Below are 25,380 nucleotides of genomic sequence, written 5' to 3' on the forward strand. Positions count from 1 at the left end.
ATTGATTTAAGACTGCCTTCTGTTTGTTTACCTTTGTTATAAAAGCATAAATCTCCTTAACTGAGACTAGGTGTGGCAGTGCATGTTTGGAGATGGGATGCAGCGGCAGCCCCTCAGTGACAGATGGCAAAAGGCCACCCCTCCACCCCTGCCCCAAAATGGACATGTTTCAATACCCTGCTTCAATGCATGGAGGTGCTACAGCTTGCCAGGATTTTTGAACATGGATTTTTTTTCTTGGAAACCACTGAACTGTTTTGGTGGAAATTTTTCAAAAACAGCCTGAGACAGACACTCGGGCATGGAAAATTTCATCTTAACAGTTAAAATTTGACAAATTTATAAGCAAGTGAAAAGAGGGTGTATACTGGAAATTGTCATGTCCCACATATAAAAACAATGTAGTTGCATACTATAGTACTGTGTGTACTGTACATGACGACAATCAGGCAGAAGTGCATTTAACAGATATTTAGCTGTGGTTCTAAAGACAATCTGTATTCTGGGTGTGAGCATCACCCTTCAAAAATGTAGAATACTTGTCTGAATAGCCAGTTCCAACAAATATTCCACATCTGAAGAAATCTGGTTTGCTCTTCCACTATAGGTGATTTAAAACTAGAAGAATCATCTTTATTTTGCATCCCAGTTCAACTTCAAAGCAACAATATGGTTTCAACATTCAAGCCTATCTAAAACTGAACTTCCACTGAGAATAGATATGTATGCAATGAATCTAACAGGGAAAAATGGAATGTGATTATACACCAACATTAATTTTTGATAAAATTACAGTGATACAAAACCAGCAATAGCAATGAAATGTACAATTAAAAGCAAAATGTAACATGTGCTGTCCTATAACTAAGCTCAGTACAAGGCACAACAAGACAGACTTATGCTGTAGTTACGCTATTCCAAGTGTTTGTTTTAGTTGTAATACTGTAAGTGGAATGCTGATTTTTTTTAAAATGAACCCGTGTTTTCATTTTAACTAATAAATATTATAGTTAAAAGATTCAGCAGTTATGAACAATAATAGAGCAGTTTATATAATTTTGGATAAGAGTTCACAGAACAATGTGTTATGGTAACATTAAGGGTTGAGAGAATTGCAGGGTTAAAGAACATCTTACCTGTTTTGAACAAACCAAGGAAGCCATAACGCATAAGTGAGGTGTCAGAAACAGTTTCAGTCTCATAATTAAAATACCAAGTACAGTATATGCCAATAGCTGCAATGCATGGTATACCAGCTGCCAAACAAAAAAAACAACCACATACACAAAAGCATAAGCTACCATTTTGATACATTTTCATTTGATATTCAAAATACATTTTGAAAAATGCAAAACTTATTTAAGAGATTTTTTATGTATTGCAAAGTAAAATAATTTTCCAAATTTAAGCAATGGCAATGGATAAGTAGGTTTTTTTACTTGTCCTCCCTGAGGATTGAGAGGTTTTTTGTTTTTTTAAGTATTCTTACATGTGGATAGAGAAAGGAAGGAGGAAAATAGGGTGATCAGATAGCAAGTGTGAAAAATCAGGACAAGTGGTGGGGGGTAATAGGTGCCTATATAAGAAAAATCCCCTAAAATCGGGACTGTCCCGATGGTCACTCTAGAGGAAAAGCAGCATAGAAGGGCTACCTGGAGAGATGGCTGGATATACAGGAGGGAAAACTGCAAGGCAGGTAGGCAGGCAGGCAGGCAATGATAGATGCAATGTTCCCTGCATGGCCATCTCCTACCTCACAGGCAGGAAGAGGCTTAGTTATTTAACATACAGTAACTCCTTGCTTAACGTTGTAGTTATGTTCCTGAAAAATGTGACTAAGTGAAACGATGGTAAGCTAATCCAATTTCCCCAAAAAAGAATTAATGTAAATAGAGGGGGATTAGGTTCCAAGGACATTTTTTTTCCACCAGATAAAAGATTATTTTGATGATTGTGAAGCTTGGTTGAAGTGGTGAAGTCAGAGGTTGGGATATTTCCCAGGGAATGCCTTACTGCTAAATGATGAACTAGCTTTTGGCTGAGCCCTCAAGGGTTAACGCATTGTTGTTAATGTAGCCTCGCACTCTACAAGGCAGCAGGATTGGAGGGAGGGGAGACAACATGGCAGACAGAGAGACACACCGTGTGAGAGAGGGAGAGAGGTGCATTGCCCCTTGAAGTATGCGGACACCACTCTAAGTACACTGCCTTGTTAAGTAGATCAGAAAGTTGAGACAGCAGATGCTCCCAGGAAGCTCCCTCCTCCTGAGCCCTGTTGTGTCGTTCCCCTCCTCTCCCCACTTAGGGAGATGGTGTAAGTGGGGAGCAGAGGAGAGGGGGACACCCTGACATTAGCCCCCCTCTCTCTCTCCTGCACAGCAAGCAGGAGGTTCTGGAGAGCAGCTCCAAGGCAGGGGCAGCACATAGCAGTGGGGGGGAGGGACAACTGAACTGCAGACAATTGATAGCCTGCTGGCCGGCTGCCACACAGGGAACTTAGGGGAGCAGGGAACTGATAGGGGGGCTGCCGGTCCACCCTGGTTCCAAGCCCCCGCCAGCTAGCATCAACAGGCTGCTCTTCCTGCAAGCAGTGGACAAAGCAGGTGGCTGCCAAATGGCTTTATAAGGGAGCATTGCACAACTTTAAACAAGCATGTTCTATGATTGATCAGCAAAGTAACAATGAAACAATGTTAACTGAGTGAGGAGTTACTGTATCTAAAATACTTAGTGATCCAGAGATGAAAGGTGTGACAAATACAGTTGTCACCATTACTAAAAATTGTGCATCCAGTGACAAGGCCAGTTATTTGTAACATAGTGCTCTGATACTCTTAAAATCAAATATCAGAGGGGTAGCCGTGTTAGTCTAGATCTGTAAAAGCAGCACAGAGTCCTGTGTCACCTTATAGACTAACAGATGTATTGGAGCATGAGCTTTTGTGGGTGAATACCCACTTCGTCGGATGCATTGATCTTAAAATCAAATATCAATAAGTTCAACGCAGAGTATCAGTGCCACACTCTTACCTCTTGACACATATAACCTCAGATACACATTACCTGAGAACTTGTGATAAAAATGCAGCCACTCCAATTAATCTCTCTACCTATTTGAATCATTTTAATATTTTTGGATAAATTAAGATGTTTCTAAAGAGCAAAACAGCATGATGCCTCAAAATAAATCAGGAAAATAAATAATTGGGTGCCAAGCAGCTCATTAGGAAACTTTTCTTTTTTCTTTGTGCATGGAAGGAGATTCCTTCCTCCAAATTGGAAGCAACTGTCTACGGGGTGTAGGCTTATTGGAAGCTATTTTCTATATGCTAACCCCTAGATTCTAATTAGTTTTCTAACTGTAGTAAATATGGAAGGATTTTGTACTTCAGTCTAGGCTTCTTCAGTGCAAACTTCATTTCCTCAGTGAATGCTTAACTTCTAGTGATCTGACCCCTCATTTTACCCTAATCTTTCAATTGGCCTCCTGGATTAAAGAATTTGAATTTAGGGATTTGAATGCCAAGATGGGATATAAGCTTGTCTACCTAAACTTTGATGGCTCCACCCATCATCAAGCAGCTGTCATATTAAGTCGGGCTGACTTTATGAACTTAAAATGGAAAAAACCTCAAAGAAAAGCCATAATTCAAGAACAACAAAATCAACCAAATACTGAAAAAATTACAATTACTTATGTGAATAAAATGTTAGGAATAACTGACAAAGAGCAGAAAGTAAAATAATAGGCTTAACTACCACACACAAATCCTACAAACAAACAAGACTACAGAGGTAGTCTTCAAACATGTCAAGAAAAAAATGAAAGCTGGAATCCAGGATATTCTATTTATATCATTAAAACAAAGTGTAAGACTTTTCCCCATTACAAATAGGATGTCTTTTGTATGTGTTATTTTGAAGAAGTTATTCTGGTGACACTAACCAAGGAGTAGGGAATTAGACAAAAAAACTAAACTTTTGAGAAACGTCATACAAAGAGAATTCTCATTTAAATTATATTTAAAATGTACTAGTACTTATTCAAATTAAAAAGAGTCACACATGAAATCATAAAGATGAAGTCTTACCTCACCATGGTTAAAATGATCCTCTCTGGATAAAAAAGAAAAACCACACAAATACATTTGTTCATAGCACAGAATCATTAATATGTTCTACAGAATGCTCCTTGTTACATTTATGAAATGATCTGATAAATATATATCACTTATACAGCCCTTTTCAGCCACAGATTTCAAAGCTCTTTACAAGTTGGATAAATATCTTTGTCCCATATTTATGTTTTGGCTTATCTCCAATGCTGAAAATGCACTTTAATACTTTAATTACTTCTACAAACAATCTTTACAGCAGATTAGCTATTTGGACACAGAGCTAGAAACTCCCTAACAAAAGATAAGTACATAGAATATGTCCTACTATGTATTGTTAAAACAAGTCAACCATTTACTTAGTTATGACATGTATGGTTTCTGGCTCCTTAGGAGGAAACCGTGTAAACAAAACATTGTTTTTACAGCAACTTATGAAGCTTATTGAGACCTTAAGAGATACTTCCAGAGAACCTTAACTTTGCTATTGAATTATTGTAAATCTGTTTTCATAAACTGATGCACGTATCCCTAATGTTCTTGCAGGATACTTGTGAGAAAAAAGAGCAAATGAACAGAAATTATGGTAATTTAACTCATCAATAAGCACAAATACAAATATTATTTTGTGAATGCTATACAGTGAAAGAAAAAACAGTTCAATTTAGTGAAAAGCAAACAGCTCTCCAAAAACAGGTCAATACACTCTTTTGGATCTAAAGCATCTGGCATATATCAATTCAAATGAAAAGAAAGAATCCTAACATTTGTTTGGTAGCAAAAATGAAGGCTACTTACTGGTAACCACAGTTCTTTGAGATGGCTCTTCATATTCACACTTACTGGTATTACACCACCTAGTGGTAAAACCTTCTCCAAGCAGTGTCCCTTAGACTCTAGAGCAGGGGTCGGCAACCTTTCAGAAGTCATGTGCTGAGTCTTCATTTATTCACTCTAATTTAAGGTTTTGTGTGCCCGTAATACATTTTAACATTTTTAGAAGGTTTCTTTCTACAAGTCTATAATATATAACTAAACTATTGTTGTATGTAAAGTAAATACGGTTTTTAAAATGCTTAAGCTTCATTTAAAATCAAATTAAAATGCAGAGCCCCTGGACCGGTGGCCAGGACCCGGGCAGTGTGAGTGCCACTGAAAATCAGCTTGTGTGCCGCCTTTGGCACGTGTGCCATAGGTTACCTATCCCTGCTCTAGAGTGCTCTCTCAACAACTACAAAACCTTCTGCTGAACTGCTCAATGTTTCTGAACACATTCTAAAGGCAAGGCCATAAAATGGGGTGCTGCACCCTCTACCACCTCAGTTCCTTCCATCACCAACCAAGAGATAAAAAGAGGGCTCTGGTACAGAGTCACCTTGAATAACTACAATTACTAGTAAGCAACGAGTGACTCTGAATATTTCCACTTATGGGATAGTATCATAAAAGCAGTGCTGAAAATAACCCAGAGGAGGGAACAGAGTTCTAATTGAATATAGACTGAAGCAAAGCTCTACTAAATCTAGCATCAGGCCTACAGGCCACATTTAGAGCATAATGCTTATTAAATGTGTACAGAACTCCAGGCTGCAGCCCCGCAAATTTCAACACCAGTCACTTGTTTAAGGCAAGCAAGAGAAGCTGCCACAGCTCTAATGGAATATGATCGTAAGTACAAGAATTTCTGCTATCATGTAACATCCAACAATACATCGTTTAATCCATCTACATGTATTCCGGAAAGACACCATACAACCCATGTGATTCTTAGTGTAAAATATGAATAATCTAATCTAGGTATTTTCATGCAAGAGCCCTTCTTGCACCGAAAGTATATAAAGGTGATTCATCCTCATTAGTATGTGGCTTTGGAAAAAATACCAGCAAATTGACACCACTTTTGGAAAAATCCTGGGATTCAGGCCTAAGAATCACCTTATCTTTATGAAAAGATGTGAATGGTGGAATGTAAAAGATGAGCCATCAAGGTATTTAATTCACTCACCTTTCTGGCTGATGTTATGGCAATAATAAATGATGTCTTAAGAAATAAATAATAAAATAATATAACAAACACTCAGCTAAGGGTTCAAAACATGACTTCATAAGTGTAGCCAAAACCAAACTGAGATCACAAGGAAGAAAAGTAGGGCTCGGCAAACTGGGCCCACGGGGCTCAGGCTTCCCCTCGCTGGCTGCAGCGGGACTTCACTTGGCCTCAGCGCGGATTCCTCTTCTCTGGCCCCTCCCTAGTGCTGGGCTGGCAGGCTTCTCCCCAATCCTGCCCTCCTGGCCCCTCTCCTCCACCCACTCACTCAGTTGGCCAGCTGAGCGCTCCAGTTCCACCCGTCCCCCATTCCCCAGGAGTTCGGAGTGGCGCAATCCATCACTGGTGGTGTGGCGGCCTGGCCCACCACCACCTGGAGCGGAGCAGAGTCCCTCCAACCCTCCTTGAGCCGCTCAGTCTCCAGCAGGGGCAGGGCCCGGGGCCAGGACAGAAACTCTCCATGTGACGTGACATGTGAGTGAGCAGGGGGAGCCTGCGGGGCCAGGCAGAGGGAGAAGGGGGAGCCAGGCAAGGCTGGGAACAGAGGTGGGAGGGGATACCCAGAGAGGCTGGGAAGAAAGTGGTGGAGCAGAGCTGAGCTCAGGGGGTAGAGCCAGGCAGGGACTTCAGGGAGCGGGTGGGGAGGATGGGCTGGGCATTGAAGTCTTAAAGCGGGGGGAGGGAGGGGAGACAGGTGTGGAAGGATGGAAACAGTGAGGTTTCCTTGCTTTATTCTCTTTGTGCTGTTACTTGTATGTGTTTAGTAAGAAAGGGAACCAATTCATCCTTCCTAAACTGCATGCCCCAAGCACCTCTTTACTTTTCAGGATTAGAGAGACATGCTATTTTAGGGAGAATTAAAGGCCATTTGGGAGGTGATGGCCCAGAGCGGTGGCAGCCAAGGGCCTGGATGAGGGCTGGATTCAGCCATTGGTATCAGCTATTTCTTTTTTGTCATTCAAATAGATTTTGGGTCATGACATCCCAGCCATCATGTAAAAGGCTTCCCTGTGGCCTTTTGACATGTGCACAGAGGTATTTCACTGCCAAGTACCTATCCTAGAAGGGGAGGGAAGAGGGAAGGCTGCAGGGTAACCTCCCACCTCTGTGCAGCCAGTGGCCTACGCTTACCACTGCGACAATGCTGGAGCCTCCACATTTATTTATTGACAAACAAAATTTGTAGAATTTTAAAATATTGTGCACAGCATTTTTTATTTTTTTGGTGCTGAATTTCCTCAGGAATATGGTGTGCTGGGCAGTTGTGGGGGGGGAGGGGGCTGTGAGAGGGGCGATGGGCAGTGGGGTGGGGGTCTGTGGGTGGGAGAGCACTGGGCATAGGGATCTGTGGTGGAGATCTCTGAGTGAGGGACCACTGGGCATGGGTGTTGCTGGACATAAGGGGGCGGAGGGTAGTGGGAAGGGGGCGGTGTGGCGGGACACGCTGGCAGAGCAGGGCTGGGGGCGCAGGTGGGAGGGAAGTACAAGGTTTGGGGTGAAGGCGGCACTACAGAGGTTGGGGCAAAGGGGGCACAATGCAGGGGTTACTGGCAAAGTGGGCACAGGCTGGGGATGTAGAGGTTGGGGAGCCTATGAGCCATGCCCATGGGGGCCAGGGGCACCAAAATACAAGTTCACCCAGGGCGCCACTTTCCCTAATGCCGGCCCTGAGGGGAATACACATTAGACAAGACCTACATAAATTTCTTAACTGTGTTATACACGAAAAACAATCTATCATCAACTAAAAAATGGTAACCAGAGATAGCTACCCAATGAACGTTCAAAGATAAGTTAGATAACCCCCTTCAGATTTTAAGTGCATTAAATATTCTAAAATACAAGATATAAAAGCTGAGACAGGAGAATCCGATTTTTCCCTCATCCAAGCCACAAACCTGGTCTATTTCAAATGGTAGCACCTTCTGGTACACAGTTTTCTAGAGTTAAGAAATTTGACTGCTCAAGAGTAGACAGAGTCTAAGTCCAATTGTCCATCCAAGCCATCAGATGAAGAGACTGTGGATCCAAATTGAGAATCTGAGACAGCAGATCTGGAGACAAAGGAAGATGTCTGAAGACTCCACCAGACAACTGAAGGAGATTAGTAAACCACCACTGATGCAGCCAAACTGGGGCAATAAGAATTATCTTTGCCCCATCCCAACATATCTTCCTCACCACCTTCTGGATCAAAGGAAAGGTGGAAAGCATACAGAAAATTCCCCAGTGCAGAAGGAAGCATCTGATATGGATTCACTGCTCTTGCCTGCTCTGGAGCAGAAGAGTCAACACTTTTTGTTGAACCTAATTGCAAATGAGTCCACATCTGGGTGATCCCAACTGGAAAATATGTCCTAAATCAACTGATCCTTCAGTGGCCTTCATGAATTTTAGAACTGTTTCTGCTGAGACGGTCTGCAATTATATTATTCTCTCCTGCCAAATGCAGAGCCACAAAATAAACGTTGTGAAGAATGCATCAGTTCCATAATTTGATTGTCACTGCACAAATGAGAGCAGACGAAGCACCTCCATTTGTTGACACAATACATATCAGATGTATTATCTGTTACTCGTTGCACAACCCTCCCATGAAAGTGAGGGAGGAATGATCTGAAGGCCAGATTGATGTGTTGCAACTCCAAAACAAGGTGCAAGCTTCTCTTTTGAGAAATCCAGTGACCCTGAATTGTAAGATGACTCAGATGCACTCACCAACCATTGTTTGACAGATTCAAAATTACCTTCACCAGTAGACTAGATGCTCTTCTATATATATATATATATATATATATATATACAAAAGCTTACAAATGGAGAAGCATTACATTAGGAATTCATGTACATTTATATTGACCCACTATGCACAAATGTACAAACAATGGGCACACAATCTACTTCTACTGGTGCACAACCTCAGTGTGAGACTGATCTGGTCAGCAAATTTCAACTGAAAACAAAGGAAGTTATTATAATCACTTGTGAGATACTTTGACAATTAAGAATATGTAATGAGCATATGGTGGTTACATTAAATTCCAAAATATGGCCCATTCTGGAAAATTGCCACATGACTATTCTCCATCAACATGCAGGACAACTGAAAAATTCCTATGGTGGTCCCCAGTAAGGCCATGGAGCCCAGGACTGCCAGTCTCCCCAGCAACAGATTCAAACCTGGCCTTGCATCCATGACAGAATGCACTGGAGACAGAGGGAGGCCAGAAACAAGGGGAGAAAAAGATCTTCGTGGAAACCCTGTAGAAGTCTGAGAAGGAAGAGCTATAAACGGTCAGGAGAAAGACTGACAGACAATCTCCTCTGTTCTTCTCCTTTAGTCAGATGAAGAAGATGCAAACCTCAGAACTGACAATGCCTGTCTGTTCTCAAGACCCTCTGGTTTTTCACTCAGATCTGAGGAAAAATCATAAGGTGTACAATACACATCAGCTACCACCATCACAGTATTCTTTGGAACTGAAAACGGACCTGAAAATGGGACTACAGCCAGACCCAAAGACTTAAATGGGACCGATCTGACACAATCCTCAAATCCATCCTTTTGATCCTGAAGCCGAGACCGGAACAGACTGATTTTGGAGCTATAGAGACTCTGTTGGAATCAGATGGATCTGATAATGAGGCACATGATCCGGCACTGCTAACAGGGTCTCTCTTATCCACAGACCTCTTCCTCTTTGGAACCAAGACAGCCAGAACTGATAGCATGATCCTTGATTCCGACACAGGCAGCTTCGAGGGCCTGACGAATGGAGCAGTGGGAACCAAAGCCAGATCCAACATGGTTCTGACTTCCTGGAACCCTTCAACTGCTTTGATGGAAATCACAGGAGACAAAACTGGCCTCTTGGACCCTGGATCCAACAACTGTCCAGATCCACAGGGCTTAGCCTGAAGAAGCAGCACCTAGAATCTATTCTGCCTCTTCTGGCAAGCTCAGAGTGTAAAAGTCAGGCAGATGCAACACCCAGAAGGAGAATGGCTCTCTCCCAGGTACTTCAGGCACCTAACGTCTGATGCTGGGAAAACAGCAGGGCATGAAACACACCGCTTCATTCTCAGTTTTATCCTCTTCAGTTCCACCATAACCTGGAATTAAGATACTAACAAATTAACTACTTACCTGTACAAATCACTAAACAACTAACAACAAACACTCATGGAGTGCCAGATCCGAGGGGACCGGAATCATTCATTTCCATCCAGGCAGATGGTTGTAAGGAACTGAAGTGGTAGAGGATGCTGCGCATCCTTATATGGCCTTGACCTCAGAACATTCAGAGATATGGGAGGAGAGGTAGGAGGGACACTAACGGACACTACTGGGAGAAGGTTCTATCTTTAGGCACCAGTAGGCAGCACAGTACCTATAAGAGGGAATATGGAGAGCCACTCAAAGATCATCATTAAGTTTAACATCTTAAAGGCAATACTTACCGTTCACAGAGGTCTTTCTGAGATAAAACCCACACAATATATTTAATTGCCTGTTAACAGAAAGAAAGTTAACAAATATGACAAATTAGCATCTTTCTAAAGCATTTCTGAACATTTTAAAATTCTAAAATTAAATTAAGAGGGCTCGAGATGGTACGATTAAAACATTAGTAAAGGCAGTTTTCATTCAATATTTTAGATACACATGCCAACAAATAATTCTTATTAGACAAGCAGCCTGCATCTAGCCTGTCTGTTCTTGAGTAAATTAAACTGCGATGTGCAATAACAAAAAACAATTAGTTATATAGTCTGTCAATCAGGTACAGAATAAGTGCAAAATAGAACTAAAGTACATTTTTAATAAAATTTCATTTTTAAATTGTTTAGAATAAAAATATTCAAGTTGAACAGGACAATTAGGAATAACTCTGGCCCCACCCAACTATAAAGGTCCCACAAGCCCCCAGGATAAAAGGGGTACATAAGGGAGGGCAAATTAGTCCTAAATGTATATTATGTGTTAAAAACTAGCCACTAATTTTTAAATGGGTGTTTTTACAGGCATGATTTTTATAAGGCAAAACGGAAGTTTTGGCATCCATTTCAGGTGGTGCAGGATCAGGTCAGTGAACCATATCATACAGAAGACAGTACAGCATTTCTTCCAAAAAAAATCTGGCTATCATTTCTACTCTAATTTACCTAGATCTTCCTCATTTGAATGAATTTACTGTTCTCCCTCAGTACACCACCAAAAGAGGAACTAGTTAACTCACTAAATGAATCACTTACCTTCATGGTGATTACCCCAAAAACCACAAGAACAACGGGAAGTAGTAACGTCTTTGTGTATCTTATTGGAGTCTGAAATGCAAAGAAACTTTTATTTCCTTCAAATTTAATTTTAATTTACTACCATTCTCACTCTGAAAGCTACCATGCTTTATATCTGAAATATTTTTCCTCTGGGTAGATTTAAATTTCAACATATAGCAAAAACAAGGTGAACTAAAAGGAGATTCAAGACATCAAGCCCCATCCAGCTACCTAATTAGTACTCATAACACTGATACAGCATTTATAAGTTAGTCCTCCTATGTTTAAGTAAGGAGGGATAGCTCAGTGGTTTGAGCATTGGCCTGCTAAACCCAGGGTTGTGAGTTCAATCCCTGAGGGGGCCAATTGGTCCTGCTAGTGAAAGCAGGGGGCTGGACTTGATGACCTTTGATGACTGGTCCCTTCCAGTTCTAGGAGATTGGTATATCTCCAATTATTATTATTTATTATAAGTTCTTTTCAATTTCTACTTTACAATTCCCTTCAGCATCTTTTTGGAGACTTCAATCTTATCTCTAGCTTATTTTCTTTAGTTATCAGTCATAAGGCTAGAACTAAATTGTGGATCATCTCAAACACTCGCCAATTCATTTTTTAACATTCATAAATTTATGACTACACCAAGACAAGTTTAATGGCCCTAAAAGCATTTTTACTCGTCCAGCCAAAGTGATTCTCTGCACAGACAAACCATGAGACATTGGACCTCAAGATATGGTTCTCACCTACTTTTCATCTCCTCAACATTTTTGTTATGTATTGCTAATTATATAAAACAAGTAGTATCTCAAAACTTAAAGAATCTGTCCTTATACAGTACTTACTCTCGCATCCAAATCTAAGAGCTCCTTCAAGTCTGAAATCATACACTTCCTATTTCTAACCTCACGAAAATCTAGCTCCACTTGAATGTGGAAACAGAAGTCTTACAATGACAGCAAACAGCTCTCAGATTTGTTGGTAGAAGCAATCACAGTTGAGGTAAAATATAAACAAGTTATCTCTTTTGTAAATCAATTTTTAATAAGTTACCTCTTTTTCCATGAAGTCAAACTCTGCAGCACAGGTGTACATTAACGTATCAAAATCCTTGTAGCCAATAAATTTTGATTTTAGCAGGTTACTTATATGCGCCTGGTAGGAAATATAAAGCAAAAAACATCAGTAAATAAGAAATTGATCTCATATGCTGTAACAAAGTTCTTTTTTCATAAACAAACATTTTCCTATTTAGTTCAACAAAAACTCTTTATTAATAGTAGAAGTGTAAATGCACCAAGTCATTATTTGGACAGATTAAATGAGATTTTCAGGTACAAAATTGTTAGGTTTGCTCAAATACATACAGCAGAAGATTACAAGAAAAAATTTGATTACCAAGTAACTGCGGTTCATCAAGAGCTTTGCATATTCATACTTGGGGATACCTGCTTCTTATCTTCTCTCTTCATCTAGTACCCGTGAACTCTGGGAACATCTTGGAATACATCGCTAGCAAACAGGAGCGGCTAACAGGGGAGCTTTGCAAGGGAGTTCTCCAGGTAAAGGAGGAACAATTACGTGACCCTTGGGGTAAGTTTGTTGTCTGTAGTGTGTGTGTTTGTGGTGTGCTTGCTGCTTGACTGAAATATACCATATGGTCTGTTTGTTTGGGGGACCATGTGCTGAGCCTAGCAGCCTCCTAAACTAGACTAAGAGCTTCTTAAAGAGGCTTTGATCCCTAAGCCCTTTAGCACCCATTAACCCTTAACCAGGGGGTGGAGCTTTAAAAAGCCTGCTCCTAAGCAACCAGAGGAGCTAAGGAACAGGAGCAGCTAACAGGGGAGTTTTGCGAGGGAGTTTAGAGGGGGAAGTGTGTGTGTCGGGGGGGCTAGATACACAACATTCTTTAAATTTAAAGCCAAAAACACCCCCTGATAAAAACAAAACATCAACTAAGGAACGAGTTGCAGGAGTAAAAAGAGAATGCAGGCAGAAGACCAGCAACAGAGTGGGGTCTATCCAGTTTATTGCACCCAATGCAGCATGTATGATTACCTGCCCTGTGGACAGATGGCGTATGTGTGCATTCGGTGCAAGGAGCTCCTGGCCCTCGGAGACCTTGTACGGGCTTTGGAGACCAGCGTGGCTGAACTAGAGGAGCCCAGGGACACCGAGCTACACAGATGAGACAATAGAATGGTCCCACCCCCGTCTGACAGCCTCTGTGTTGTTCAAGAGGATGAAAAGTGCAGGGAAAGAGAACATCCAACTAGAGCAGAGGGAAATGATCCCATAGTTGGGACCCTCCTTCCAGATGATGTTGCGGTACCTTCTCTCACTGAGGATACCTCTCCGGAGGAGGGAACTCCAGTTATTAGGAAGAGACAGATAATAGTCATGGGGGATTCAATCATTAGAAACATAGTTAGCTGGGTTTGCAATGACCGGGAGAACCTCATGGTGACTTGCCCGCCTGGTGCAAAGGTTGCAGATCTCTCGAGACATCTAGATAGACTTATGTGTAGTGCTGGGGAGGAGCTGGTGGTCGTGGTACATGTAGGTACCAATGACATAGGGAAGGATAGGAGAGAGGTCCTGGAGGCCAAATTTAGGCTGCTAGGTAAGAGATTGAAGTCCAGGACCTCCATGGTAGCATTCTCTAAAATGCTTCCAGTTCCATGCGCAGGGCCAGTTAGACAAGCAGAACTGCAGGGAATCAATACGTAGATGAGATGATGGTGTAGGGAAGAGGGGTTTAGATTTATTAGGAACTGGGGAAACTTTTGGGAAAGTGGGAGCCTATACAGGAAGGATGGGCTCCACCTAAACCAAAATGGAACCAGATTGCTGGCACTTTAAATTAAAAAGGTCATAGAGCAGTTTTTAACTAAGGGCTGGTGGAAAGCCAAAAGGTGCGGAGGAGCACGTGGCTCAGACAGAAGCATCCCTTATGGGAGGATCTATTAATGGAGATTCTCTATGTACTAGTAAAGATGAGAGGATGGAAAATGATAAAATACGGGTAGGATCTGATGAGAAACAATCAAATGACAAAGAGTCCCATTCAATTACATTATGCAATGGCAGAAAGTAACAAGTTTTTAAAGTGCTTATATACAAATGCTAGCAGTTTAATTAAGATGGGTGAACTAGAGTTCCTCATATTAAATGAGGATGTTGATATAATAGTCATCACAGAAACTTGGTGGAATGAGGATAATAAATGGGACACAGTAATACCAGGGTACAAAATAAATCGGAAGGACAGAACAGGCCACGCTGGTGAGGGAGTGGCACTATATGTGAAAGGAAGCATAGAATCAAATGAAATAAAAATCTTAAATGAACCAAACTGAACCACAGAATCTCTATGGATAGTATTTCCATGCTCTAATAATAAGAATATAGCTGTAGGGATATATTACTAACCACCTGACCAGGAGGCTGATAGTGACTGCGGAATGCTCAGGAAGATTAGAGAGGCTATAAAAATAAAAAAACTCAATAATAATGGAGGATTTCCACTATGCCCATATTGACTGGGTATGTCACCTCAGGCTCAGGACGGGGTGTAGAGAGAAATTTCTTGATGCCTTAAATGACTGCTTCTTGGAGCAGCTAGTCCTGGAACCCACAGGAGGAGAGAGAATTCTTGATTTAGTCCTAAGTGGAACACAGGATCTGGTCCAAGAGGTGAATATAGCTGGACCACTTGGTAATAGTGACCATAATGTAATTAAATTTAACATCCACCCCCTGTGGTGGGGAAAACACCATAACAGCCCAACACTGTAGCATTTAATTTCAGAAAGGGGGACTACATACAAATGAGGAAACTAGCACAAGAGAAATTAGAAGGTACAGTGCCAAAAGTGCAATCCCTGCAAGCTGCATGGAAACTTTGTAAAGACAACATAACAGAGACTCAACTTAAATGTATACCCCAAATTAAAGAACACAGTAAGAAAACAAAAAAAGTGCCTCCATGGCTAAACAATGAAGTAAAGAAGCAGTGAGAGACAAAACGGCATCATTTAAAAAGTGGAAGTTAAATCCTAGTCAGGAAAATAGAGAGGAGCATAAACTCTGGCAAATGAAGTGTAAAAATATAATTAGGAAGGCCAAAAGAGAATTTGAAGAACAGTTAGTCAAAGACTCAAAAAGCAATACCAATTTTTTTTTAGTACATAAGAATCAGGAAGCCTGCTAAACAACCAGTGGGGCCACTGGATGATCAAGATGCAAGAGGAGCACTCAAGGACATAAGGCCATTGCGGAGAAACTAAATGAATTCTTTGCATTGGTCTTCACGGCTGAGGATGTGAGGGAAATTCCCAAACATAAGCCATTCTTTTTCAGTGACAAATCTGAGGCACTGTTGCAGAATGAGGTGTCATTAGAAGAGGTTATGGAACAAACTGATAAACTAAGCTGGTATTCACCCAAGAGTTCTGAAGGAACTCAAATGTGAAACTGCAGAACTACTAACTGTGGGTTGTAACCATCATTTAAATCAGCTTCTGTACCAAATGCCTGGAGGATAGCTATGGAAATCATAAAACCCTGGAGTGATAATTCCTCTCCCACTTCTGTGCAAGTAATCCTAGAAATCTCATGACAATACAGTACCAAATATATAATATAATAAAGGATAATAAAGCCAAAATAGAAATGTTAAGAAAATTTGTAAGGGCTTTGGGACATAATTATCTTAACCAAAACGTCAACATTATTTTTGAAAATGTAGATAAATCTTACTATCTCCTCTCTTCTTTGTATTGTTAATTTATTCTAGCACTGGATGACATTTGCCAATTTGTTACTTGCTGGTTATTTTAATGTACTGTTTTATTACAGCATCATTCTCTTTTCCTTCCTCAATGCTTCTGATCAAAACATGCTAAATAGATAAAACATAAATGCTTAAATTCCATTTTCATGCAAAACCTCTTAATGATAAAGTAGGAGTGCAGAAAGATGTAATCTAAATGTAGAATTTATAAATTCAGTTTTTCCCATGGTTTCCCATAAAGCATGAATAGGTTTTTAAAAATAAGTCACTAAATTTTTTTAAAACTCTGAAGACAGTTTTACTAAGTTGTTTGCCATGTACCAAAATTTTACTTAGCAAATGCATAGCCCTCCAACAATGGCGGTCAGTTAAGAGCTGAACAAAGTTTCACTTTTCCATGCTAACTCAATTTCTTGGAACATTACATTGGCTCACCAAAAGGTAACAGCATTCATTTATTGGCTTGGTTTAATGTTTAAGTCCATTTCATTTAGGAAGAAAGGAAAATGGAATAATAAATTAGCAATCATTTTAAATATTGTGCAGTTTAAATATTTTATTTCTCAGAGAAGAAAAAAATATTTAAAGGATTAAATAAGATATGAAGCAACATAACCGTCTAAAATAAAACCTTTAACAATGACTAACATTAAAAAAGCAGCACTTACATCATCAGCTACTCCAAATATTAGAGAAGTCAAATATTTCAAGGTGACTGTCCCAAATAACCAAGCAAATCCTTCAATGGCCTACAAAATAAAGGATACATTCAGACTGAAGGAGGAGAACAGAAGAAAAAAGCATACTGGAGTTGGGCAGTTAGTGGAAAAAGTTCTCTCATATGTTAGGAAAGGGTCAAGAATAAAGCAACAGACAATCACAAGAAGTTTGATTTGTAACTCAAGGTACACTCCAATAATTAGAGAACACAGTAGTAATATTAAATCTTTTCCTGTTGAAACTGAAAGATCTACTACTCCTTTATGCACATTGCCCCAAGCACTACAGTTAAGACTCCCTCTTCTCTCCTAGTGCATTGAAACGACATCACAGCAAGAGTATAGTCAGCAGAAATGAGGTTTCCAGAAACTTATTTTTACCTACTTTTTATAAAACATTAACATAATGGTTAACAGTGTAAGTATTAAAAGAGAATGAATGATATACAAGCTAATGGAAAACAGCAGAATTGAGGCATACATATTGTAATTTTAAAAATTGATATATATCCCATTTTGTTCATCTTTCCTGAAATAGTTGTTAATCTAATGTAGGTAGCGTGTCTTTCCATTTTTTAAAATTATTTCTTGTTAACTACCTTTCTAGAGATGGTATTTCTCAAAAGGATGAAATACATTTGTGACACTGCATCCCATATTCTTCATAGAGATTATATATGATTATGACAATCACAATGTATTTTATGCAAGATAGGTCATGTGAGATATCAGTGGAAAGGTTATGATTTACTGAATATGATTATCCTACTTATATGCAAGTACCATTTTGTATCTGAAATTAGGAATATTGACTATATATCTGTATTACAAATGTGTTTACACCTGGGGAACGCTCCCTAGGCAAGAGACACTCAGTCTAGATGGCTGGCTGGGAAGGGCCCATTCAGGTTAATGAGCCATTAGAAGAAAACAATAGGCCTTAGGAAGAGGTTAATCTCCCATGGGAGGCCTTCCTGAGGACGCTGTAAACAGCCTCTGATCCATGGTTGCTAGGACCCTGTAGGGTCACATGATCAGGTCACCTGGTACTGGACTCCATCTTGGAAATACCAGTGTTTTTCCACTGACTGGCGTGGGAACTATGCTTGGAGACAAAGCATATGCAAAAGCTATTTAAGGCAGGGGGTGACATCAGAGGTTCTTCACTGACTCCCCACCCAAAGACGACTCTTGAAAACACTAGAGGAACAAGGACTGAACTGGGGGAAGTGCTGGACCCAGGCTGAAGGAATGTTTAGCCTGTGAAAGTAACACCTGGGGTTTTTAAGCTGCAAGCAAGTGCAGCTGGTCCCTTAGGAATCTCCGCAACCTGCTGGAAACATCATTTAGGATGAGAATTTGCTACTCATATCCAACCTCTTTAGTATATTAAGCTTAGATTGCATTTGTTTATTTGCTAGGTAACCTGCTTTGATCTGTTTGCTATTCCTTATAATCACTTAAAATCTCTCTTTTGTAGTTAATAATTTTTTGTTTTACCACAAACCAGTATGTGGGAGTCATAACTTGGGGCAAAAAGCTGTTGTATATTTCCTCTCCACATTTAGGGAGGGGGCGAATTTCATGAGCTTATGCTCTACAGATCTGTGTGCAGCATAAGACGGTATAATTTTGGGTTTACACTCCAGAGGGAGATAGGCACTTGAGCAGCTCCTTAGCTGTAGTCCCCCAACGCAGAGCTGATCACAGCCATCTGTATGTACTGCAACTGGGTGTGTCCCTACCTGTATGTGTGCTGAAGCCTTGGAGAGGGTTTGGCAGGCTGGTCACAGCTGTACAGTGTAACTGGTGCCCAGATGGTGGGTCAGGGGGGCTCAATGGTACCCCAGTTCCAGGTGGCAACTTGGGGGAACCCATCACAACATTTATTGGCTGCAGATTTGTTTAATTTCCACAAATTGGGACTTTTTTTTTTAAGCCTCAAAGTAACAGGAATTTACATCTGTTATTTTTTAACCTAACCAGCATCCTTTAAGATTGGGATTAAGATATGCAAATGATCCCCTATATCATCGTATCCTCTCCAGAATTTTACTGTGTTTATTTTGTTTTGCAACTCAGGTAGGAGCAAATATTTAAATCATACTTTTCCACTGGTATTCTCTCCTGGATGGTGAACCTGTACTATTATCATTCTTTCAATCCACTGGAGAAATTTGCTGTTCAGATCTGTTTCTCAAACTAAGTTCACTTTGTCAATATTGCCCTGAAGTTCTAAAATAAGAGTGCATACAATCTGCTTTTTAAATCAGATATTGGATTATTTTGCAATTTCCTTCCATAATTCTGTTTTGGAGATAAACCTAGTTTAAGCGGTCCAATTCTTAGGATTTTGTAAATATTGTAACTAATTAGAAAATTCCTGTATTTTTAACTTCTGTTAACTTTATTCCTTTTTGTGTCAGTTTTCCTTATTAAAATATTACTTCAAACGATCAATTCTCGTATATTCACTGCATAAAAATACATGGATAATTTCCTGATTTGGCCGACCGATAAGTGGTAGTTCTTTTCTAAAATAAATTCTATTATTTTACCAATCCTTACCCATAAACTGACTTCTCTTCTACTCATTTTCAGAAATTTTGGACTCAATTCAAGAATACCCTAAAAAATAATTAAAAATTAATGCACCCATTTTATAATATTTCCAATCATATTCCAGTAATGCAAAAAAAGGGATTTTTTTATACAGAGTTTGACATGTCACCAAATGAACATCCTTAAAAATTATAGTTCAAACCCATGTAACCTGTCAACCACATGACTGAATATCAGAAGAACTGATACTCTTATTATTGCAGTTTCCATACACTGAATTAGAGCCACTCTTCTCTCTGCCGGGAGAGAATCTATTTTACATAGTTTCTGCAAAAACATCAAAGGCAATACAAGCACAGAAAGCTTGGCTATTTTCACCAGCAACAAGAAACTTCAAAGTGAGGAATAATTGCTAAATTACAGCATAAAAAGTGTACACAAAGAATCCCCAAAGGAAGATGAGGTAGAATGACAGAAAAACATTACTAAACACAGAATCACTAAGTTTCCCTGCATTTTGTTATTAAGTTACAAATTTGTTATTAAGTTCTAAATTTTCCTCTTGTATGCCCTCTTCACCATCTTATGATACAAGAACCCTTACCATCAGTGGATGTTACGAGCAATAAAAATCAGAAATGAGGCATTAACCGAAGAGCTGTAAGAAGCCTACTCTACACCAGACATTGAGATTTCATTACAAATGGTCAAACAACAGAAAAGTTTTTTGTAAGTAGGGGCATTTTAGCTTCTAGCTAATGAAGGAGCCAGGAGCATGGCTCAGAATCCCTATAGTATAGTTATGTTATTTCTCAGAAAAGATCTAAGAGACAAAAAGTTAAAATAAAAAGACTAAGACATTGGGCTACCCTCCATGCTTCCAGAATGCAACATCAAGAGAGACTGAGGTGAAAATAGGCTCTCTTTAGTGTCCTTCTACTAGCTTTGATTAATAATTCTTTTGTCTTCTTCCTTACTGGAGTAAGTACATTATTTGCTTAGGTGAGTTTTTTCTGTAAAAAAGAGGGGGTGAGGAAGATGACAAACCTTTAATAATTTTAATAATGCTTGGAGTGTGGTCCTGAGTGAGTGGACTTTCCAAGACTGTTTTCATATTGACTTACAATTTCTGATTATTGTTGCTTCTGTTAGTGGTCATTCTGTTCTGTTCTATTTGCAGTTTTGGAAAAAGTATCCATTTTAAGATTTTGGTTTTTTTTTTTAATACTGCTTAAGCTTCAAACAGAAATTTACTTAAGCCACAGCTTTCATTTTAAAGTCCAATCAGTTAATCACATATAGCTTGTGTCAGATGTTCTACAAAATTTGCCAGCATATAAATAACTTTTAGTACACTGTAAAACATGATTGTTTTAGCCTTACACCTGAAAAAATATAAGTCCATGTTGAGTTTCTGTCATGTCAAAGCTTTGATGTGTCAACATTTTATTGACTTTATTAACACTTCCCCATTCCCCAAACATGTCCCAAGACTAACCTTATCAATCTCATGGAAGTATAATATTTTCTAACTATTTAGAAAAAAGTTACAATTCTCCATTTAATGTGCCAATCCATAGATAATAGTGCAGAAATACATTCCTAAGCATCTGAAATGAATTCTTCCAAAACTTACCCAGATAACTGCTAAAGAGGCAGCATAATATGATGTCAATAACATTGAGTTGCCAAACATCAAAATGAAACACAGTGCAAGAGATGCCTGAAATAAGAAAATACAAAACATCTCCAAATATCTAAATCATCAAGTAATTCTCTCAAATACAACATATGGTATAAATAAAATAATTGATAACTGACAGCAATACCATGGTTTTCTTTAAATACATCAATATCTATATACTATGCAGCAACTCTCTAAGCTAGAGACCCAGCTTACAGAACTGTATTGAGAAAGGTTAGTAATAAAGATTTAAAATGATGGCAATGTAGCAAATGTGAACTACTATGATGATGTAAGTAACATGGACTAAAATATTTAAGAACAGAATATATTTTGACCCCTAATGATATTCTTTTTTCATTTTTTTAAATGCTATTCCTGATGTTTTATTCATTCTTTCACATTATTTTACTAGGTCACTTATACATGCTGATAGTCAGACTCTCGGAATCCTGTGGACAAAGTAGTAAAGAAATTTTGAGGAGGAAAAAAAAGGGAGAGGTTACTCACTTTGTCCAACAACTGGAGTTCTTTGTGATGTGTGTCCCTTTGAGTACTCCACTTCAGATACACATGCACCCTGTACCTTTGACCACAGATTTTTGGTAGCAGTGCCTGTTCGGCCTCCACATGCACACTACACATGCTATACCTCGAACAGAGGCTGTATAGACATGTACGGGGAACAACCCTCAGTTCCTTCTCTACTGCAAAGTCCCACAAAGGAAACTCCAAAGCAAAGGGGAAGGAGGGCAGGTAGTGGAGCACCCAAAGGGGGACACATCTTGAACTCCAGTTTCTGCACAAAGTGAGTAATTGCTCTTTCTTTGAGTAGTGTCCCTGTGGGCGCTCCACTTCAAGTGACTCCTTAGGTCAAGGAGACAGGAAGTTTAGAACAGAGTCCAGCGCTGAAGAGAGAACTGTATTGTCTACTGCAGTATCTGATCTAGCAGCATGAACCAAAGCGTAACGGCTGGAAAAAGTATGCACTGAACTCCATGTTGCAGCTTTGCAGAACTCTCAGCAACTGGAACCTTTTTGAGTAGGGCTACAGACAGACTGCAATCAAACAGAACATGCAATCACTTGCAGGGGAGTTTGAACATCAGCCAAACCATTACATGCAATAATACATCCAGGGAGTCTCTTTGGGAGATAGCGTATTCCCTAGACCTATTGTCAATAGAAACAAAAAGTCATGGGGACTTCTTGAACGTTCTGGTTCTGTTCAAGTAAAAGGCCAACGCCCTCTTAACATCTAGCGTATGGAAGATAGCTTCCTGTGTAAATGAATAATGCAGTTTAGGAAAGAAAACTGGAAAGTGAATAGTCTGGTTAATATGAAATAGAAGAAACCTTAGCTAAAAATTTTCCTGGGGGTTGTAATTATATCTGCTCCTTGGAGAACATATTCAATGGAGGACCTGGCATTAGAGCCCCAATCTCTCCAACCCTTTGTGCAGAAGCGAAGGTCACCAAAAAGACTGTCTTCATGGGCAAATGTAACAGAGCATGCAGCTAGTGGCTCAAAAGGCAGTTTCATGGGATGGTTAAAAACAAGGTTGAAATCCCAAAGGAGAGTAGGATCACTAATCTGTGGAAAAAGGGTTGTAAGACTTTAAGAACCTCATTGTGATCAGATGTGTGAAATTGACAAACTGCCTAATGGTGAGCAGAAAGCTGTTATTAATGCTAAGTGAACCTTGATGGAATTCAGAGACTTGATGTTTTCAATTCCAATAGGTAATCCAAGGTTCTGGAAAGAGATGACTGGACAGGTGAAAAATAACAGAGGTTACACCAAAGATGACATCTTCTCCATTTCTGGAGGTAAGTGTGTCTTGTAGATTTCTCCCTGCCATTTAACAGCACGTGTTGTACTCCTGATGAACAGGATGCCTCTAATCCTGAGAGCCACTGAAGAGCCATGCTTGGTGTTGCAGAATGTTCAGATTGGGGTGAAGTGTTTGACCCACATCCTGAGAGAGTCAAGAATTGATGGGGAGTTGTCACAGAGGGCAGAGGGTGAGTCCAACAAGGTAAGGAAACAAAACTTGTCTTGGCCAAGTTGATGTAATCAAAATGACCCTGGCTTGGTTGTGCTTGATCTTGTGAGAACCTTTAAAAGCAATGGAGGTGGTGGAGACCCATAAAGACCCTTTGTCCATTAATGAGAAAATCCTCAATCTCTAGGAGATGCCGAGTCATCCTTTAGAACAGAATTTTCTTCACTCCATGTTGCCTGCAATGGCAAAAGGCTCCAAAGCTAAGACTATTTTGTTGGAGACTTGAGAGTCCAAGTATCATTCGCAATTTAGGGGAAAATTCCTCACTGACAGGAATGGCTCTTCGAAAGGAGAGGCACCTCTTAAAACCCATGTAGCCCAGCATCCCATATTCAAGAAAAAAAATTGGACTCCTCAGAATGAGAAAAAAAAATTTGGAGGGGAGAAAGAAAATGAGAACAGTTCCAATAAATATAAAGTATCCTATAAAGTACTAAACTACGTACTATAACTCTAAATAGAAACAGGCACACACTAAATTCCAATTCTGGCCAAAGGCAGCTGAGAAGGAACCAAGCATGTTGGAACAATTTTTATAGTGGGTGTGCTGCTGAAGGAATGTATTTGGTGTTTATTAGTACTTCAAGAAGGGGGTGTGGCAGCACCCCAAATTCCAGCATCACTAGAAGGAACTGAAGGCTGTTTGCCCACACAGCCCTATATAACCTGGGTATGGGGCAGGAGTATTTGTAGGGCGCATGAGCAGGCCAGACAGGCAACACTACCAAAAATCTCTGATCAAAGGCACAGGGTGCATGTGCACCTGAATTGAAGCACCCAAAGGGACACTCAAAGAACAACTTCATATTTCTGCCATACAGAAAGCTGTAAATTTCAAATAAACAACACTATCAAAACTGGTAAACCAAAAATTTGATGCAGCATTTTCTTTGGTCATAGACATACTTAACCATACCATAGTTTTCTCCACTATTTTCTTATACAGTTGTAGCTGCCAACTATACTGTTCTGGCAAGTATTATTCTGGATTTTACAAAAATGTATGGATTCACAGGCCCAGCCAATGTCTCAGAAGCTATAGCAGCTGATATTGAATAGGGGATGTGCTTCCAGAATCCATTAGAAGGTAAAGGACAGAATCCATGAGGAGACTGACTCCTTAAGAATCAGTTGAAGCCACTGTGAGAGACCATAATTAGCAAGGAAAAAATCTCTAAGAATAAATTAAAATCCACTGGATGGAGTAACAAAGTAAACCATTAAAGCCATAGAAGGGATAGGGGAGGCACTATAACACATTGGAATGGGGAGAAGTGGAGGATGGTGATTGAGAATCAATTGCTGGGAAGAGAGAAAATAATTCAAGATCAGGTGTGTAAGAGAAGGACAGAAAGAACCAATGGGGGAAAGATAATGATAAGCCTACATTAAGTTGTTTCTTCTAGTAGGTAAGCTATAGATCTTTGGATTCTCAATAATCTCCTCCTAACCAGAATATTGTTCAAGAATGCATTATAGGGCATTTCTTAAGTCCTAATGACTGCACCGCACTTAAAAGGAAATGTTGGCTGGGCTTGCCGAGGGAGGGCAGCTGTGCTTTATGGCTGAAGGGGATGGGGAGTGAGGTTAGAGACTGCTGCAAAAGGTGAACGGTGGTTAGTTTTGTGGTGCTGACTCACCCCCCACGAATGTGAGGTTGGAAGGTGCAAGCCCTGGCGTGGGAAGTCCCTTTTTTCCACGAGGCATTCAAGGCAGCACCCACCCTCCTTCTCCTAGTGGAGGCAAATATCAGGTTGGGTTAGGACCTGCTGTGGACATTGTGCTACTCACTCCTTTTTAAGGGGGGCTGGGACAGAATTTTTCCCACAACACCAGATTGGCTTCGGTGGGGAGTGAGGTTTTTTCGCCTTCCCCACAGTGGGTGTCAGGGATGACCTTTTCTGGTAAGAAGAAAGGGTAGTAGGCTGTATGTCGCAACTTATTTTGTAAGTGTGGAGTGGATGTCCAGTGCAGGTACTCCATAGGGAAGACATCCAGTGACCAGATAAATGGTCTGGTAAAAGTACTCATAAAGGAGGTACCGGGTAAAGGAACAGAACGGGGACCGAGGGTTGGGACTCCTATGATTGGTATGGCAGGGAGCCAACTCCC

The 25,380-nt window shown here is 40.1% G+C and overlaps 1 protein-coding gene across 2 annotated transcripts in view; it reads right to left on the bottom strand.

The window, feature by feature from the left end:
• DPY19L1 (dpy-19 like C-mannosyltransferase 1) overlaps window positions 1–25,380 on the bottom strand; it is a 104,120-nt gene that overhangs the window by 25,136 nt on the left and 53,604 nt on the right. Inside the window, exons 12-19 of one of the 2 annotated variants that reach the window (XM_039523908.1) lie at window positions 21,155–21,241; window positions 19,525–19,584; window positions 16,906–16,986; window positions 12,496–12,597; window positions 11,419–11,490; window positions 10,624–10,673; window positions 4,092–4,116; window positions 1,137–1,256 (exon numbers count right to left, since the gene is read on the bottom strand). In XM_039523908.1, coding sequence (XP_039379842.1) covers window positions 1,137–1,256; window positions 4,092–4,116; window positions 10,624–10,673; window positions 11,419–11,490; window positions 12,496–12,597; window positions 16,906–16,986; window positions 19,525–19,584; window positions 21,155–21,241 — 597 coding nt within the window. The remainder of the gene's footprint in view (window positions 1–1,136; window positions 1,257–4,091; window positions 4,117–10,623; window positions 10,674–11,418; window positions 11,491–12,495; window positions 12,598–16,905; window positions 16,987–19,524; window positions 19,585–21,154; window positions 21,242–25,380) is intronic. The other variant, XM_039523909.1, reaches the window with a different exon arrangement.

Source organism: Mauremys reevesii, linkage group 2, assembly GCF_016161935.1.
Source record: "Mauremys reevesii isolate NIE-2019 linkage group 2, ASM1616193v1, whole genome shotgun sequence".
NCBI lineage: Eukaryota > Metazoa > Chordata > Testudines > Geoemydidae > Mauremys > Mauremys reevesii.